Source organism: Pelodiscus sinensis, chromosome 5 (assembly GCF_049634645.1).
Source record: "Pelodiscus sinensis isolate JC-2024 chromosome 5, ASM4963464v1, whole genome shotgun sequence".
Classification (NCBI taxonomy): Eukaryota; Metazoa; Chordata; order Testudines; family Trionychidae; genus Pelodiscus; species Pelodiscus sinensis.
The window spans coordinates 31,951,844-31,969,915 of record NC_134715.1 but is presented as its reverse complement, the minus strand read 5'-3'; the positions used below and the strand labels follow the sequence as shown (position 1 = coordinate 31,969,915).

General features: G+C 42.7%; 1 protein-coding gene across 42 annotated transcripts in view; it reads right to left on the bottom strand.

The window, feature by feature from the left end:
* The window catches only part of ANK2 (ankyrin 2), a 602,743-nt gene that overhangs the window by 139,992 nt on the left and 444,679 nt on the right, over positions 1–18,072 (bottom strand). For all 42 annotated transcript variants that reach the window (XM_075929766.1, XM_075929759.1, XM_075929765.1 and 39 more), the window contains 2 exons: positions 6,238–6,336; positions 272–457 (listed from right to left, as the gene is read on the bottom strand). In XM_075929766.1, coding sequence (XP_075785881.1) covers positions 272–457; positions 6,238–6,336 — 285 coding nt within the window. The remainder of the gene's footprint in view (positions 1–271; positions 458–6,237; positions 6,337–18,072) is intronic.

Below are 18,072 nucleotides of genomic sequence, written 5' to 3'. Positions count from 1 at the left end.
ATTCTTGTTTTGTCTTGATTGTAAATAATGAAAGAGATCAGATTTTAAAAGGGTTTACAAGATCTGTCAATTAGTACATTGCCTGTATTTATTGTGTCTTGCAGATATGCACTGCAGAAGAAGATGTTTTATTGGCAATATGGGTTTTAGCAATTTATTTACCACAGAAGTTACTTAGAGCCACTATTTTAAAATGATGGAATTAATGTCCCTTTCCCTGAGGCATCCAGATACATGACTACCCCAGGCCTCCACAACAAAGCCTTTTTACCTTGGACTGAACATCTGCATTGTGGTCATTTTGGAGCAGGAGTGCTGCTGATTTTGTATCATCTTTCCTGGCAGCAATGTGCAAAGCTGGGAGTCTCACTTTGCCCTTGGTATCATTTTCCAGGAGAATGGCCACTGCCTGATTGTGTCCCTGCTGTAGTGCAACAGCTAATGGAGTGAAGCCATCCTGGTAGAGTGGAAAAAACAAAATATGCTCCATAAGGAGAAGGGCTCAGTTATCAGCCACATAAGTACAGTACATACAAAGGCATATGTTAAAAGTAGTCTTACACACACACACACACACACACACACACAATGGCTCAGGAATCACAAGCTTTATCTCAGACATGTTTTTGAATATCCGTTTTCCCTGTAAGCTGGGCGCTTGTGCAGCTGCTCGGGAGAAATTCAAGTGCTAACCAGTTTATTAGCAGAACACCCACAGCTGTGTTTTGTATTTCTATTGGTGGTGCTCATGCATATGCTTCAGTGCACATAAAAAATTATTCCGCGCATGGATGGGAAAAAAATCCGCACATGGATGGAAAAAATTGGTGGGAACACTGATGTGCACTTAACCACTTCAAACTTGACTTTTCCGTTACGTGTGTTCCCCATGGGCCATTGCACTGACTCCTAGGGTATCTCCTTCAATGCTTACTATATTTAAAATCATCATGCATCAAGTTATTCTGGAGATACACACATGAGAAATACTAAGAAATGGTCAGTTGTTGGTATTAGCACGAATAAGATGAAATGCACCTGCTAAGGTGTCTCTCACAATGTACCATTTCTAGAGAGTCTCTCATGTTTTCCCATCACCAGATAAATTTATTGTAGTTTCTTCTAATTCTCCGAAGTTATATGCTATCTGTGTGATTCAATAAGATAGTGGGTGTCATTTACTGATTCTGATCCTAAGCAGCAAAGCATCACAATTGTTCTTTCTGGAATCAAAATTTCAGAAACATATCTTTTATTTTCCTTTCAAGTATATTTCTAATTTTACTTTGCATTCAGTTAGAAATGGAAATATTCAAACATTCACATGTGTCCTGTTCTGCTAATGCTTAAACAAAATCAAGCCTATTACAAATATTGCTGCTGCGGTCATTCCTTCAAGTGGAAATAATTTGGCTTCATTACATAAGCAAGCAGATATAGGAGCAAGGATATCCAGCAGACCATGGAACTTTGTGTCTCTTTTCTAACCTGGTAATATATAATTTTCAAAAGCAATTAGCCTTGGCCAAACTATGTTCTCATGGGCTAAAATTCCATTGACCAATGCTGAGTGATTCTGAAAATCCTACCCTTAGAAAGGCACTAAAGGACAGAAGAGATTGTGATTTGGGTTGTGGATGGAAGAGGAGATACAAGGGCAAACTGGTAAGGATTAACTGAAAACAGAAGCATTGGGAAAGCCATGGGCTACGTCTACACTGCAGGCTTTTTGTGCAAGAACGGCCGTTCTTGTGCAAAAACTTGCGAAATGTGTACACTGCACGCGCATAATTTCGCAAGTAAATTTACAGTAAGGCGTCAGAACAGAGGGCTTCTCGCGCAAGAATTATTCCTCTCCCCACAAGGAATAAGAGCTCTTGCACAAGAAGGCAGTGTGGACAGGCAACAGGGGTTTTTTGTGCAAGAAACCTTTACGGCTAAAATGGCCATCAGACTGCAATGGACGCTTTTGTGCAAAAGCACATCTCTTGTGCAAAAGCACATGGCAGTGTGGACACGCTCATAGAGAACAAGCATTTACCATGCCCAAATAAGAAAGTTCAGCTAAAGAGTTATTTACAATCAGAAAGAGGGAGGTATAGAAAGAGGGAGGGAAGCAGACTGATGGATTTGGGAGAAACATAGTAATGGAGTGAAGAAAGAGAAGAATTTGGTTGGGTTGGGAGCAGGGTAAAAGAAAGAAAGAATAGCGAGAATGAGGAATATTGGAGGCAGTACAATCTAAACTGTCTCAGATAAACATGCAAATTTTGAGGTGTTGTCCTGACTCACCAAACTAGGTTTGTACCTCACTCATCTAATGCCTTTCATTCCCTTTTGTTTAAAATTATGAGTAGACTTTATAACCGCTACACTGTTATAGCTGCGTACTCTCAGAAGACTACATTCTGTACTAGGAATTAAAATGGGAGAACAGCTGAAGCAACAGCTGAACCAGAGAGATAATTCTGAGATTGGAGCTACATTAGCTGGTGGGATGGCTTAGTGCATGAGCCTTTCCCCTCTGGAAACTTGAGAGCAAAGCCTGGATTAAGGGGGGACATATGAAAATGAGTTTGGTGGCCTCATTCTTATTCCTACACATCAAAAAAGCATTGAACATTTCAGCATTACTAGCTGTATCTACTCAATTAAACTTCAGGATTAGAAGAAAAAAATCAGGACAGTGGACTTTTTCTAATTTTAATATGAGTTTAACATCACACAGAAATTGATAAACTCCTGAAAAAGAGAAATTAATGTGTAAAACATTTAAAGCTTCAGGGACGAATTTTGTCCTCAGCTGACTACATACAAAGTTATTGAATCATTATGTGCTAAAGTAATTGAAGGCAACGGGCTACAACCAACAATAGAGTTTGGCACTTCAAATATATATATACACTTCACTTGCCAATGTAGAGCTGCATTGAGTCAAAATTAGTACCTAGGATTACAATTTTTAATTAAACTTCTTTGTGGCTAGGATTCAAATTTGGATCCTGAACTTGAAAAAAAAACAAAACAAAAAAAAAACTGGCCATCTAGCCGTTTGTCTCTGCCTCTTCCCTAGCACTTCCCTTCCGTGTTGCTTCTTCTTACAATATCCTCCCAGTCTTGGAGTCCTCATTCAGCAATACTCTCTTCTGAGATGCTCTAGTTAATACCAGTTGCTGATTGCTTCCCAGTGCTCTTTAAATGGGACTACCAGGTTAGACTGCCATTTGTTTGTTTCTAATGGCAGAAACCAGCCAGAATCAACATACATGTGAGAGCAGGTGGGCACTCACTCCACTCCCTGAGTGGACTAGCCTCCTATGCTGGAACTACATATCTTGAGAACCCTTCCATGGGGCTGAACAAAGCATGATTTCACTCTCCAAATCCCAGAAGATGAAATTGGCCTTTGGCAGGTTTAGAATGTGAGAGACAGAAGTAAAATCCTGGATCCAAACCTATCTATGAATTCCAGGGATAGTTCAACCTAGAGCCTTTCTCTAGATTATAACTGTACTGGCCATAAACTTGATCACAGAAAATACAAAGCAGTTATGTGGCACACCTGAAAGCAGGTCCCTAAGAACTTTTCGCTAGGCTTAATTCCTGAGAGACCCAAAACTCTGTTGCAATTTGGAAACACTGTTTCCGTCAATTTGCCTGGCAATTCCACAGGATTTCTTATTTCAGAAAAGCTGCAATGGTAACACGATCTCAATCAATGCAAGTCACAGAAAGGATCATTTTAGGAGCCATCGTGAAGTGACACAATATATGTTGAATGAAGAGCTAGAAAGGCAGCTGTTAACACCAAGCAGTTTGGATATAGCACAAAGTAAGCAAGCATAAATGCAGCCCTATTTCAAATCAGTTCATTGGTCAAGTTAACTAGAATGGGTGAGTTTCCATACTGATTGGAAGGTAACAAGTTTAAAAACAAAGAAGGAATGGATGAGAAGAGGAATTAAAATGGAGGAGGGAAAAGTTTCTTTGTTGTTTCACAATTGTTATATATAGAAAGAATAATAACAAAGTTGACAATTTTACAGAACCACAGCTGTCCACTTCATTTTCTGAGAGTGAGGAAAGTAGTATTTGGTAGCAAGAGAACAATGGGAAACAGCGAACACATAGTTTGTTATATATGAATTTTGTTCTTTGCCTAAAACTTCTCTGATTTACAGATCTTGGTGAAAGAAATGAATAGTCCCATTGTCCCAATTTCTATATTCTTAGAGCTATATTCTGATCTTAGTTGCACCAGTGTCAATCTGTAGTGACTAGTATTGATGTCACTGGAATTACTCCCGACACACACCCTTCTAAGGCCTGGTCTACGCAACATGGGAAGATGAAAGAAAGATACACAACTCCAGCTACATAAATTACATAGCTGGAGTCGACATATCTTAAGTACCCATCCACACAGCAGGAGGTCAGGCTCCCATTGGCTTCCCTTACTCCTCGCGAGGAGTAGGAGTATCGGTACCAATGGCATCACTCTGTTAGTGTGATCTAGCGAGCTAAATTGAACCTGGAAGATTGACTGCGGCAGCGTTGATCTTCCATGTAGGGTAGGCATGCCCTAACTGAACTCGGAACCTGGCCTTGAGTATCATACTTTTGTGTGCTTATACTTGTGATTGTAAGCAAACATGTATTGTCTGAAGATGAAGCAGGAGCTGCTTGGTGAGTATTATTGCTTCATAATAACTGATTTCCAAGTTATATTAATCACACCTGGAAACATTTTCTATTCCACAAGCCAGGCACAAACCAGCCCGCAGAATTAGAGAGCCCTAATCGGCTCACTGAGGCCCATTCTCCACCATCATTCCCCAAGCAGAGCTAAATCCTGGGAGACATTTTGCTTCAGTGTTTCTTCTCTGTATATTTGTTTCTTTTTCTCAAATTCATTTTGTGAGAATCCATCAATACCAAAGAGAAGCACATGCTGAATTCAGGAGTCTCCTAACACAAAGAGAACTGGCTTTGAGAGGCAGTCAATGACAGCTGAGGTGCAACGGTATTCTTTATTAGCACAGGACTTGTTGGGTCTTATGCTTTCAATATATTTTTAAGAAATGTTCCTCAGCATCTTCATTATGAAACACACAAAATGTTCCACATATTTTGCTCTAGCTCAGAAATGGACTGAAATCAAGGTTGCAGATCACTCCATCCCAATTAAAAACCCACCCTGAGGGATAGTAGAAGGAAAACTTTGCAAAGTTCCACTTGTTGATCTTCCCCAGATCACAGCATGTCATCATTGGGGCAGGGTAAGCATGTATCAGGCCCATAGGTGGGAGAGGGAGAGTGAAAAGGGTGCGAATGCACCCCTCACACACACACTGTCCTTCATGGTCTGCCATGGGGCCAATTCCAGCCGACCTAGGGAAAGCAGGGCGGGGCATTGCCCCAGCCTCAATCTCCCGTGCTCTGGCCGGCCAGGGAAAAGCAGGGAGGTGCACTGCCCCAGCCTCCCTCCCCCTTGCTCTGGCAAACCAGGGAAGACTGGGTCTGATTCCCCCTTCCTCACCTAGGAGGGAAGCCAGTGGTGGGACTTGGGAGCGGGGGGCAGGGATGCAGGGGGAGGACAGTCACCAGCCCCTTCCACAGCTCGCACCGCCCCACAGAAATTCCTGCGTGAGGCATTGTAATTCCTGCGTGGTGCACTGTATTTCTGCCTAGGTGAAGAGAGTTGGCATCTCCCAGAATGTGCTGGTGGCATACGGCTTCACCAAAAAAAACATGTATTCTGTACTCTTCACACCAGGGTAATGGCAGTGCAGCTCCAAGGAAGCCAAGCTGCTGTGTCATCTTCTCCGAGATGCTGCTGAAGGAACATCCCCTCAATGGCAAATTCACTTTTCTGCATATTTACGATGGGGTTGATGGGGAGACAATAGACTGGATCAGTCATACATAGACTGTAGAATGAAATCCTGGCCCCACAGAAGTCAGAGGGAATTTTTCTACTGACTTAAATCGGGCCATAAATTTAATCCCTAGACTCAATGAGAATTTTCTGAACATGGGGAGAAAAACAGCACTGTGAAGGCAACTGATATTCTCTCTCTCTCTCACACACACACACACAGAAAAATTTGCACAGTGGTATAATTTGGTCCAAAATTTGGAAATATTTGGTTTGACAATTATACTCATTCAGAAATAATCTGGATCACCAGGGAAAGGAAAATCAGACAGTATATAGAAAAGGAATATATGCTTTACCTCAGTAGCAGTGCTCTGGTTGGCTCCATTTTCCAGCAGATACTTTACCACATCAATGTGGTTCTCTTGAGCTGCCATGTATAAAGGAGTAAAACCATTCTAGGAAAAAGCACAGCAGAAAACTTGGTAGTGAGCTTTGTATGTAAAACATGTTAAAGATACCACACAGCAAAAATATCTCCTTTTCTGAGAACGGCTCTATAGTCTACTGAAATTTCAATACGGATAAACAGAAACAGGGTTGCATTTTCTGCAGCAATGGGATATACAGAATGTGCATGTCACAGCTTCACCATCATCAACTTCAAAACATCAAAGCATCTCCAATTTTGCAGTGATTTGGAAACTCTACATCCTTTCACAGCTAGCATCCTTTGGAATATTTTCTCATACTCTTAAGAAAACTCTGTGTATATTGGGAATGTTCATATTACCACAACTATTTCACCACTCTTATGGAACAATAATGCAAGACAGTAATAAAGTTTTATGAAAACTGACAAGGAAGCAAGAATTTCTTGTTCTTTATTACTTTTTTAACCAAAGGTATCCCCCGTCTATCATAGAACCCCTACCTCCAAAGAAGCCAAGCAGAGATAACAGAGCTTTATAATAATACATATAATTTCACAGTATATACTGTAATGCAAACCATTTTCATAGTTCAGAAAAAGTGTATATGTCTCTATCAGAAGACTTATCCGGCAGTGTGAGCGGTGCAGGAGTCAGGGCAGGGGGTTGTGTGTGGTGGGGGGTTCAGAGATGAGGGTAGGAGTGCAGGAATCAGGGCAGGGAGCTGGGAGGTGTGGGGTCACTCAGGACGGTTGTTGGGGTGCGGGAGTCAGGGCAGTGGGAGAGGAACTCAGGGCAGAGGCCTGGGGGAGGATCACCGGGGCTGCCTGCTGCCGTGAGCACTGTTCTACAGCTGCCAGCCATCCCCAGCTCCTCTTGGGGGGCCAGGACTGCAATGCTCAGCCCCGGCAGGATCCCACAGAATATAAAACTTTTAACTAGAATATAAAACACTTTTAACTAGAATATATCCCACTGTGCAGGCAATAGTACAGTTGATTCTGGAGTTGATGGCTTTTTATCTTCCCCCTATGCTTTTTCTATTTCAAAAGACACAAGGATTCTTATCCGCTTGCATCCCTATTGCCATATCCAAGCAAGAACTACTCTTTTCTGCTCAGCATTGGGTATAAAAAAGGAAAGGAAAACCTCTTAAAAAGTCACATCTAAACAGAAAAGTTTTTGCAATGTAGCCAAAGGTGTGAATTTAAACCAATGTAGCTGTATACATATAAATACCATGTGGACATTTGTATTCGATTAGAAGGGCGTTTCCGAGTTTATTTTATATTGCTTGTGAAGAGGGTTAAACAAACAATAAGCCATGTGGATGTCATACGAGTATAACTAACCTCAGACACCTATATCAGTACCACTAGTAAAACCTTCCCTGATAGGCAAAGGTAAAACTATTCAATATGGCAAAATTTACTGGAAATGTGATAGTTAAGAGCAGGCAACTATGGGTTAGGTCCACTAAGTCTTCCTAGTTGGCCATCCTCTCTGTTGAATTTCTACTTTCCTATTGTTTTCTCTCCTAGTCATATTCTGAATATGGTTGACATAACCACTGTGAAAGAGATATCTACCCGGGAAGCTGATACCCGAGAAGGTGCTGTGTTGCTTTGTTTTTAGAGAAATGCTACTTGCCTTCCAGGTGCTTCACCTGACTTTTGTATCTTTATGAAACACATAAAAACATTCAGCCAGGGATACCACAATCAGATCTGCTGATTTGCAATCAAGTTAAATATAGTTATGGACTGTGTCTTAAAGAAATTCACAGTAGGAAAGGATATTGTCACCGCTACCTGAAACTTCTGTGAACGTTTCTCTGCTCTGCATAGCACACTGCCTGCCTGAAAGCAAGTTGGGATAAGTTAGGCATTTTACTTTATATGATCTAAGATGTGACTGCATAGTGTAATTTGCTCTTTTATAAAACACGGTATCTCTAGGAACTGTCCAATGATGATGTCATCATCTGTCTATATATATTTTAGAGAATTTGTGTGTCTGTCAGTCTGCATCGTCTGTTTGTTCAAGAACTCTTCCTAAATGGTAAGAGTTATACCTACCAAATTTGGTGTGCAGCCTCGTCTTATCCTAAAATAAAGCAAGGTCAAAGTTTGGATGTGCCAGGGAAATGGGATGTGCCTGAAATTTGACTGTTTTACATAACACAGAAAGGGAGAGGGCTGACAGAAAGGACAGTTATATTCCAGAGTGACCACTGGGGGCAGTGAGCATGGGGAACAGCTATACTGCAGAACTACCACCGGGGGGGGGGGGGGGGGAGGGGGGTGGCCACACAGGGAAGAGAGGCCAGCTGTGGCCAGGGCTCTCCATGTTGCTGCCATCAGTTCAAGGAAGTGGCTCACCTGCCCCAATCTCCCTCCCCCAGCCTTCGGCCACAGCCAGCAGCCCCAGTCCCCTCTGTGGGATCCTGCCGGGGCTGAGCATTGCAGTCCTGGCCCCCCAAGAGGAGCTGGGGATGGCTGGCAGCTGTAGAACAGTGCTCACGGCAGCAGGCAGCCCCGGTGATCCTCCCCCAGGCCTCTGCCCTGAGTTCCTCTCCCACTGCCCTGACTCCCGCACCCCAACAACCGTCCTGAGTGACCCCACACCTCCCAGCTCCCTGCCCTGATTCCTGCACTCCTACCCTCATCTCTGAACCCCCCACCACACACAACCCCCTGCCCTGACTCCTGCACCGCTCACACTGCCGGATAAGTCTTCTGATAGAGACATATACACTTTTTCTGAACTATGAAAATTACCTATTGCTGACAATGGTTTCAATAGTGATATAGCCTAACTACTACAGATTATAGTATAACTCATAGCTCACAACATGAGAAGTGTTTCAGCACTTCAAAAACCATGATAAAAACATGAGCCAACCAGGTAAGGTCCTTACGGTAGGCAAAACTCAAGATTTACCTACTTGCAGGGGGAAAACATGGTAACAGTGGTTTGAATTATTTGGAGGTACGCATTAAAAATATGGATGTCAGATCAACATTATTAAGCAGCCAGGATTGACAATACTTCTAGGTCAAATTCTCCACCTGCTTACATCCATGTAACATCATTCACTTAACTGATGTTTCCAGGGTGTAATGAAGGGCAGAATTCAGCCCACTGACAGAAACAAAGGCAAAGTACTACGAATAAATAATTTTGAGTGAACAGTTTACAATATCCTTTGAAGAGACCCTAAGGTATTTTCTGACTGACCTTTTCATTTGCTATTTTGCAAGTGTCCATCCTGGCCTTTGCCATAACAAACATATTTATCTCTTGTGCACCAACTAGTGAAACCAGGGATGTGGTCACTTTTACAAGACAAACTACTGTGGGTCAGAGTTCACCGGTGTGGTGTCCTGACAGGTATCTTGTTCTATCCAATGATAACTGTTCAGCTGTATGCTTGTTCCTCTTGTATATTGTATTGGCTCTATACAGATAGCCCATACAACAGACTCTGAGTGAGCCCCCCAAATACGACAAAATCAAATAAATATCAAAGGCACAAGGCCAGATTTATAGTCAAACAAAGTACAGTAATAGCTGTACTTATGTATAAGCTCCAGTAAAAACTTATACTGTACATAAGCTTTCATGGGCAAAGACCCACTTCGTCAGATGCATGTATCTACTGTACATTCAGTAGATAACGCCTGACAATGGACCAGCTCAGTTAATGGCAGAATTCTTCACGGTCTCCTTTGTTGCTCCTAGGCCAGGCAAGGACAATCTCCTTAGGGTACATTTTTAAACATAGGTACAAACAAGTTACACCTCATTCCTGGTGTATCAGGTTGCTACCCTCTGATGTTACTTAGATACCTCTCATTACCTGGTTCAAGCACAATGTATCATGATGTCATTTTAGACCCTGTCCTGAACCTGGGTCAGTATGTCCCTGTTATCGGTGGCAAGTGTGCTGGTACCAAAATGTTTTTTTCATGAACTGTTCTGTTACCATCCCCGTGGAATGTGCTTCCGGCCCATGCCTAGTACCAGTTAGAGTTTTACACCTTTAACATAGGTCATGCCAAATTTTGTGAGCAGGGCCTGCCTCTTGCTCACAGCTTAACTTTGCTTTATATTAGCAAAGTCTCAACCATTGTTGCTTAGGCCTCAGGCCTTACACTCTGCAACTCCTCAGCCTCTGCCGGGCTTCTATTGTTTGACAATCCTGTTCCACCATACAGAGACTGCTCTGAGCCTCACAGTTTAAAAGGAAGTCATGTTAACTGGAGCATTTATTTAGAATGGCACAGAGCTGCCCTGACTATAGATGAAGTGAGTGGGCAGCAGGGACTAAACAATTTTTTAAAAGCTTATATTTGGCAGAACCGCAAAAAGAAAGCAGCGTGGAAATACACTGTGCTAACATTTTGGTTGTCCCCATAGACCTGGATACATATACAGCATCAATTTATTAGGTGAAGCTAATGGAAATTTACCACACCCCAGGATCAGTGGCTAATATTTACTGAAGTCTCACATTGTACAATTATACATTTTTATTTTCATGGATTTTATGCCATGTGTACAACCCTACTGGTACTGAACTCTAATATCTATGTAAACCAGCATCATGTACATTTTTAGATATGTGTGGAAATTGAAGATTTTCAAGTGGGAGCGAATTGATTTGCTCAAAAGCTCAACAAAAGAGTTTTGCCAGCTAAGTTTCCTAGCTAGCTCTGGAATAGGATCAGGATAATAAAACTCTGGATTAGAGGAGGTTATAGTTAACCCATACATAACCCGGTCATTTAGCAGCAGGAGGTGCTAAATGCATCTTCACATAGTGCTGATGTTGACCCACAGAGTTCCCATCACACTGAGGAAAACCATCATTCATGTCAGTAAGTTTTCTGTAATCATGACTAAAACCTAGGGGTTGTAGGGAAATAAATTCTTACACATTAAATTATGTTTATTACTTAATATTTTTCCTTAAGTTTCCACTGAATTAAGATGAATCGACAGTCCTAGTGTAATTCATTCAAAATACCATAAATATGATTAAAGTTCAGAATTCCTTAGAGAAAAATTTAGCGATAACTCCTGTGGTCATAATTTCTAGTCACTTCTCTACACAGACAGACATGGCTATGGAATTCTGTGGTGCCTTTATAAGATATAAAACACTGGATCTTACATTTTTCTTTAAGCTTCTTTGGAAAAATATATTTGGAAAAAACATGCCCAGTAAAATATGTATGAAAAATGCCTTAACTATCTGGATGTTTTTGTCATAACCACTGCTCCACTAGATACAAAGGAACACTTGCTTTGAAAGCTGATATTATGTTCACTTGTCTAGGCCTGCAGTAAGTAAAACACAAGACAGAGTTATATATATTTATATTTATGTATCTCCCTATGCAAAATTCCCCTTGATCAAAAGAGATGCTGAGTACCTACGATTTGTATTGAGTTTTAAAAACTGGTTTGCCACACATAAATATTCAAAAATTTTAAAATGACTGCACTGATTTTATTTATAAGCAGGCTTGTTTTGAGATCACACAGAGGAAAAATGATGCCCACAGGGGCTAGAAATATGGCAGAATTTCCTCTGAATTCTTCCATTGGTTAGGTGGGATTTGCCCTCTCAAAGAAGAATCTGAGAAATCTCACACTAAACCCATGGATATTGGGGTTCTACGGAGTGGCTGTGTTCCTTTGTATTGTCTTGAGTCTCTTCCAGCTCTGCCCTAAATCCCTAGCACCATAGTACTGTTGCACCCCTGCAAAGGATTCCTCTGTAAGTAAGTTCCCCAGCAAGCATGGACTTCTACAGAAAAGTAGTATAGTGGTACAGTACCCTTGATGGACTCATTTTTCCTAATGCTGTTTCAGATGGATGCAAGGAGTAATGAAATATGTCTGCCCCAACCACAAATGCACAGAGCCACCAGGGAGAGCCACCATGGAGGCTGGGGGGAAAAGAAAGATGGTGTTGTAGATCTCATTTGTACAGAGCATGGGAGATGTGTATGGATCCTCAAAGACCGGTATCTTATTAAGGCTTAGAAATAAAGCCATATTTTAAGAAACTTGTCTCTGGTTTATGAGGCCCTTAATATAGCATAAATCTATATCAAGATTTGCCCCCCAAATAGGATAATTGTAAGTGACCTGGAAAAGGAATAAATGCACTTCATTTTGCTTCTTTGTGAAGATGTGAAATGTGGATTTGTGTTTTATAAATTTAGTTTTGATATTTGAAAAAAAAATAGCCTATGGTCTTGAAATGAAATACTGAACCACAATGCCTAGACACAGGTTAGACGTCCCTTGTCCACCTCCCATGGGACCTGACTGGTCCAGAACGAGGGGATTTGCCAGACCAGAGGAGATCCCTCCCCTCCTGGCCTGTGCTAAACCGCTGCCCTAGTCCCCTGGCTAGGGCTGCAGCTCCTCCACTGCTGCCTGCCCAGCCGTCATTCCCTGGGCCAGAGCTCTTCAATTCCTGCTGGCCCCGCTCCTGCCAGGGCTGGAGCTGCGCAACCTCCAGCCCCCTGCTACTGCCAAGCTACTGGGCCAGATCTCCCTGCTGCGACATCCACCCTGCACAGGGCTCCCAGTTGAATCACCAGCCCCCCCCCCCGCTTGCTCCTGCCCTGTGGCCAGACCTCCCTATACCTGGACTCTATGGTCCAGGAACATCTGTGGTCCTGTCAGACCATGGATGCTGCTGGACCAGAGAGTCCTGGTTAAGGGAGGTAAAACCTATGTAAGTCAATAGGGCTAAGGTGTCATTTTAGCTCTAGTATATCTTGATGTTTTTGCATCTATTCATGAACCTTTAAATCTTAATGTAGGGTTTTTCCATTGTTAAGTCAGGAAATGCCACACTAAAGGTAGCATGCACAAACTTAACAGCTTCCTTTTGTCATATAGCATAAAGTGACACTCTATTTCTCAAATAGTATAATACAATATCATACTAAATTTTCTACAACATCAAGAGATGAATATGTAGTCAAACAACAACAGTCAACAGGGAAAGATCCCTGCACCAAAAGCATGAGGCAGTACCACTTGAACAAAGGACTCACTTTCCTAGGTGTGAATTGAATTCTCTTATGGTTTGATTCATGAAGTCAATGGGAGTTTTGGTCATTGACTTTAGAGGAACCAGGATTAAGTCCACCTTCTCTATGTGGGCCAGTCATTTGGCAATATGTTACATGCAGCAGCAGGTGGGGACATGGTATCTAAACCGATGGTAATGAGAGAATAAGAAAGGTCTACGGCACCATAATTCCAGTACAAAAATTAATGGTACTTAAAATTAATTCCACGTCTCAGAATACATGAAATGAGGTCTCATATTGCTTTGATATTATCATTACAAAGGCAGTAAAGATAGAACATTTACTAGTATAATAAAAAATTATTATAAAGAATTAAAACTACATAAATGAACAAAGTACTTATATTACTATTTGTTATTCTAGGAGGGTCCCCTCATATTTGCTCACTTGCAAAAAAATAAGCAGTTCTCTGTAGCTCTCTTAATCACTCATGGAAATTAGTGAGGTTTTATATTTATGTGGCCAAATTTGCACCATTAAACCCATCCAAGGCCTTTGATGAAGAACAACAATGTTCAAGCAATCTGAGTAAAGATGGGTTTAGAGCACTTAGAAAAACTGGCTGTTAAATGAAAATCTTGTCTCAATTTTAATGAGAGATGAGTTACTAACTCCTTATAACTATAAGTGTGATGATATAAGGAGGGGAGCCTGTCTCTTCTGTGCTAATTCTGACTGTTCCTTTAAGATACGACATTATATTAAAGTCAATACTATCTCCTATAATGAAATGCCCAGTGCTGTTGGTACTACTGAATGTATCTGAATTACTTAAAAAACCTACAGACTCTGTATGAGATGGTAATGGCAGATCCATTGTCTTAGGGTAGGAGGAGGACTGGGGGGCGGCGGGAGAAGGGGAGTGGGAGATGGTTGTTGTCTAATGCAGTTGTTTGCCAACAATGAACGCTTTTTCCTCAATTAATGCTCAAAGAGTAATTACTCATTTGCAGGTCAATGCAATCATCAGATTGCCCTTTACAGACTGGCTGTAACTCAATCACACAAAACAGGATTCCTACAGTGATCTCAGTGTAATATGTTATGACTTAGTCCTGTTCCCCACCCCTCTAGTTTACTGCATGGTTCAGTTCTTTGCTCAATATCACACTAATGACAAATCTTAAAAACCAAAGCCCTCCAATGAAAATGAACTACAATAATTCCTCATTTAATACGTGCCCACTTAACACGTTTTCGTGATAGCACGATTATTTTTAGGGAACTTTTTTTAATTACATGATTGTCCCTGGAATAACATGATTTCCCCAACCGGCCGTTCGCTGGTGGCTGTGCGGGGCTTCCCCTGCCTCCCTGCAAAGCGGCGGAGGGTTCGCCGCTTGATGCGCCATTCCTCCCTCGCCGGACGCAGTGCGGGTCCGAGCAGACCCATCACAGGGGCATACTCCCAACCCAATATCCCTCTCCTCTCCTCCCCTCCCCTTCCCATCCCCAGAGCCAAACACCTCCCCGCCCTGCTGTAACCCAGTCCCCTTTCTCCCCCAATCTTATGTCCCGGTCCCAACAGACTTGAAACGCAACCCCCATCTTTTCCATTATTTTCAATGGAAAATTGACCTCGCATAACACATTTTCACTTAACACGATCATTTTCTGAAATATATCTATAGTGTTAAATGAGGAATTACTGTATATCCTTTCTGTAGGAAAGCTTTTACCACATCTGTTTAACGCTATTTTAAAACATTAATCAGAAAAGGATGCAATTCACATAATACTGTCTAAGGCATAGGCATGTTCGCACTAGGGGACTGCAGATTTGAGTTTTACTCCTGTTTTTTCCAACAGTGTGATGTTGGGCAAATGACTTCACCTCTGTGTCTTTTATCTGTATTATCTATCTAAACCAGTGTTCGCCAATGTTTTATGTCCAAGATCATTTTTTGAATTTAAGGGCAGTCCAGCATCTACCCTGCCCCTTTCCCCAAGGCCTTGACCCACTCTCTCAACCCTGCCCCCCTTCTCTGTCACTTGGTCTCCCCCATCCTCACTCCCTGGGGCAAGGAATTGGGGTTCACGATGGAGTGTGGACTCAGGGCTGGGGCCGAGGAGTCTGCAATGTGGGCAAAGGCACTGGGCTGTGCCTGGGGGAGAGGTGTGGGGTGCAGGAGGAGGTGACAAGTACAAATTCTGGGAGGCCATTTGGGTGCAGGAGGGGGCTTGGATGGGGCAGAGTGTGGAGTACAGAGTGCTGTCTCTGAAAGGGAGATCAGAGCTGGGGGAGGGGTTTGGAATCCATAGGGTGCAAGAGGGGATATGAGGTGGCTGGATCTAAGAGGGGAGTCATGGCTGGGGCAGGTGTTTGAGGTTCAGGAGAGGAGTTGGGCTGCTGGCTCTGGGAGGGGCTCAGGGCTTGGACCTGGGATATAGAAAGGGATTGAGGGTATAGGAGGAGGCATAGGGGTTTGGACTCGGGCTTGGGGTGCTGGCTACCGGGAGGAGGGCTGGGAGTTTGGATGCAGCCTCCTGCTGGGGAGAGGTTACCATGGAGCGGCTCCAGGCCTGTGGCACAGCAAGGCTAAGGCAGGATCCTTGCCTGTCCCAGACTCCTGCCACTCCTAGAGAGGACAACACACTCTTCCCACTTCCCTTATCTACTGGAAACCCCCCCTCCCCAACTCCCACTGTCCACAGTTCCCAGTTCCTGGCCAATGGGAGCTGTGGGGGCAGCGCTTACAGGTGAGAGCAGCAGATCAAGATTTCTGCCTTTCCACAAACATGCAGGGCTGCAGGGCCATGCTGGCCACTTCCAGGAGCGAGCGAGAAGTCTGGAGTTATGAGAGAGAGGGAGTCTGCCTTTGCAGCACCCCACTCCACCACCAGAGATCTCAAGCAACTGTGAGTGCTCAGGATTGACTTGGTGACCACTGAGGTAGATTATAACATTGCCTGCCTAGCTAGCTAACAGCCCTGATCTTGTTGGAGCCTCTAATCGCTACTGTGGGAATTTTGTCAGGGTTCTGCTGTATCTCACAATGTAAGTTTATTTTCCTGGCTTGCACCATTCTTCAATATGTCATAATTTTCTCCCTGACACATCGCTAGCATGCTGTTACAGTAGGGTCCTACCAAATTCATGGTTATGAAAAACTTGTCAGAGACTGTGAAACCTGGCCTCTCCCATAAAATCTGGCTGGGAAAGGTGAGGGAAAAGATTGCACTATTGCCACCCTTACTTTTGTATTGCCTTCAGAGATGGGCAGCCAGAGAGCAGTGGTTGCTGGCCAGGCACCCAGCTCTGAAGGCAGTGTCACCACTAGCAGCATGGGGGTCACTTTTCAAGGGGGCAGGGCCAGACTTATGGGTAGGTGACATGGGCAACTTCCCAGAGTTCTATGGTTGGGGGGTGCTACTGTTACCTTCCCCCTCCCCCCGAGCTAGCTCAAGGCCCCTTTAACTCCCAACCACTGGGGGAGGGGGAAGAAGAAGCGCTCTCCAGTAGCAGAGCAGAAGTAGAGCTCGCAATATCATACCATGCCACCCTCACTTCCTTGGTACTGCTGGAGTGGTGCTGCATTCAAACCTGGGTGTCCAGCTAGCAGCTACCACTCCTGCTACCCATGTCTGAAAGCTGTACCACCACCTGCAGCAGCACAGAAGTGAGGCTGGCAGGACCATCCTCGATCCAATTTTGGATCAGCAACCCCATAGTTCGCACCATCAAATTACAGATTTAAATATATGAAACTGTGGAATTTAAGATTTTTAAAATCTTATGATTATGAAATTTACTAAAACAGACCATGAATTTATAGAGTGAAGAAATCATCTGTTTTCATACCCGTGAAAGCTACTCCCCAGACTTTAGTTGGCGCAGCTGTGCTGGCTGGTAAGGAGGCAATAGAGCCAAGACTTAGCCAATTCCCATTCCTTTCCTGCCCATTTTCTGTCCACCTGCATGGGAGTGAGTGCACCATCCCAATGAAAGATATTTCCCCCCAATGATGGGATTGCTAATGTTGTAGAGCCAATCTGGCATTCATTCAACTGCATAGGAACACTGCCATAAATGAGTGCACAATTTGACCTGCAAACATAAGTCCTACAGATGTTATGTCACCATAAGCCTAATGAGGAGTCAATTCTTTAAAGGACTCAGGGGACTGGTGGTGGATGGCTCCATGAAAGAATCAAAATGCTCACAATTCTGATCATTTTTGTTTTGCATCATATTCAGGGTATTATTCAGAGCCATTCTAAAAATAAATTCCTCATAAGAGGATTTTATCTCCACAGGACAGATTCTCTTTCTCTTAAAAGGTGAATTAAGGACAGATAACCCACTTTATCTTTCAATTTCCTGGGTTTTATTAGTTTATGTCAAAATCTGAATATCTGATACAACGGGGATTTCACTGATCTATTTCATTGCTTTTTTCATAATTAAAAAGACATTTCTTCATAAAATGTTATACTACCTACATTACTTCTCAAGAGAATGATCCCTCAGGCAAATATTCATTTCGACTAGTGAATATGTATTTAGATTGAAACCAACATATAATTGGTAATTTGTGGAATACAAATAATTTCTATGGATAAATGTGCATTTAAAATCACCAGCCATATTTGCTGCCATTAATTAGTTTTGCACACAGATTAATAGTAGAGTAAATTA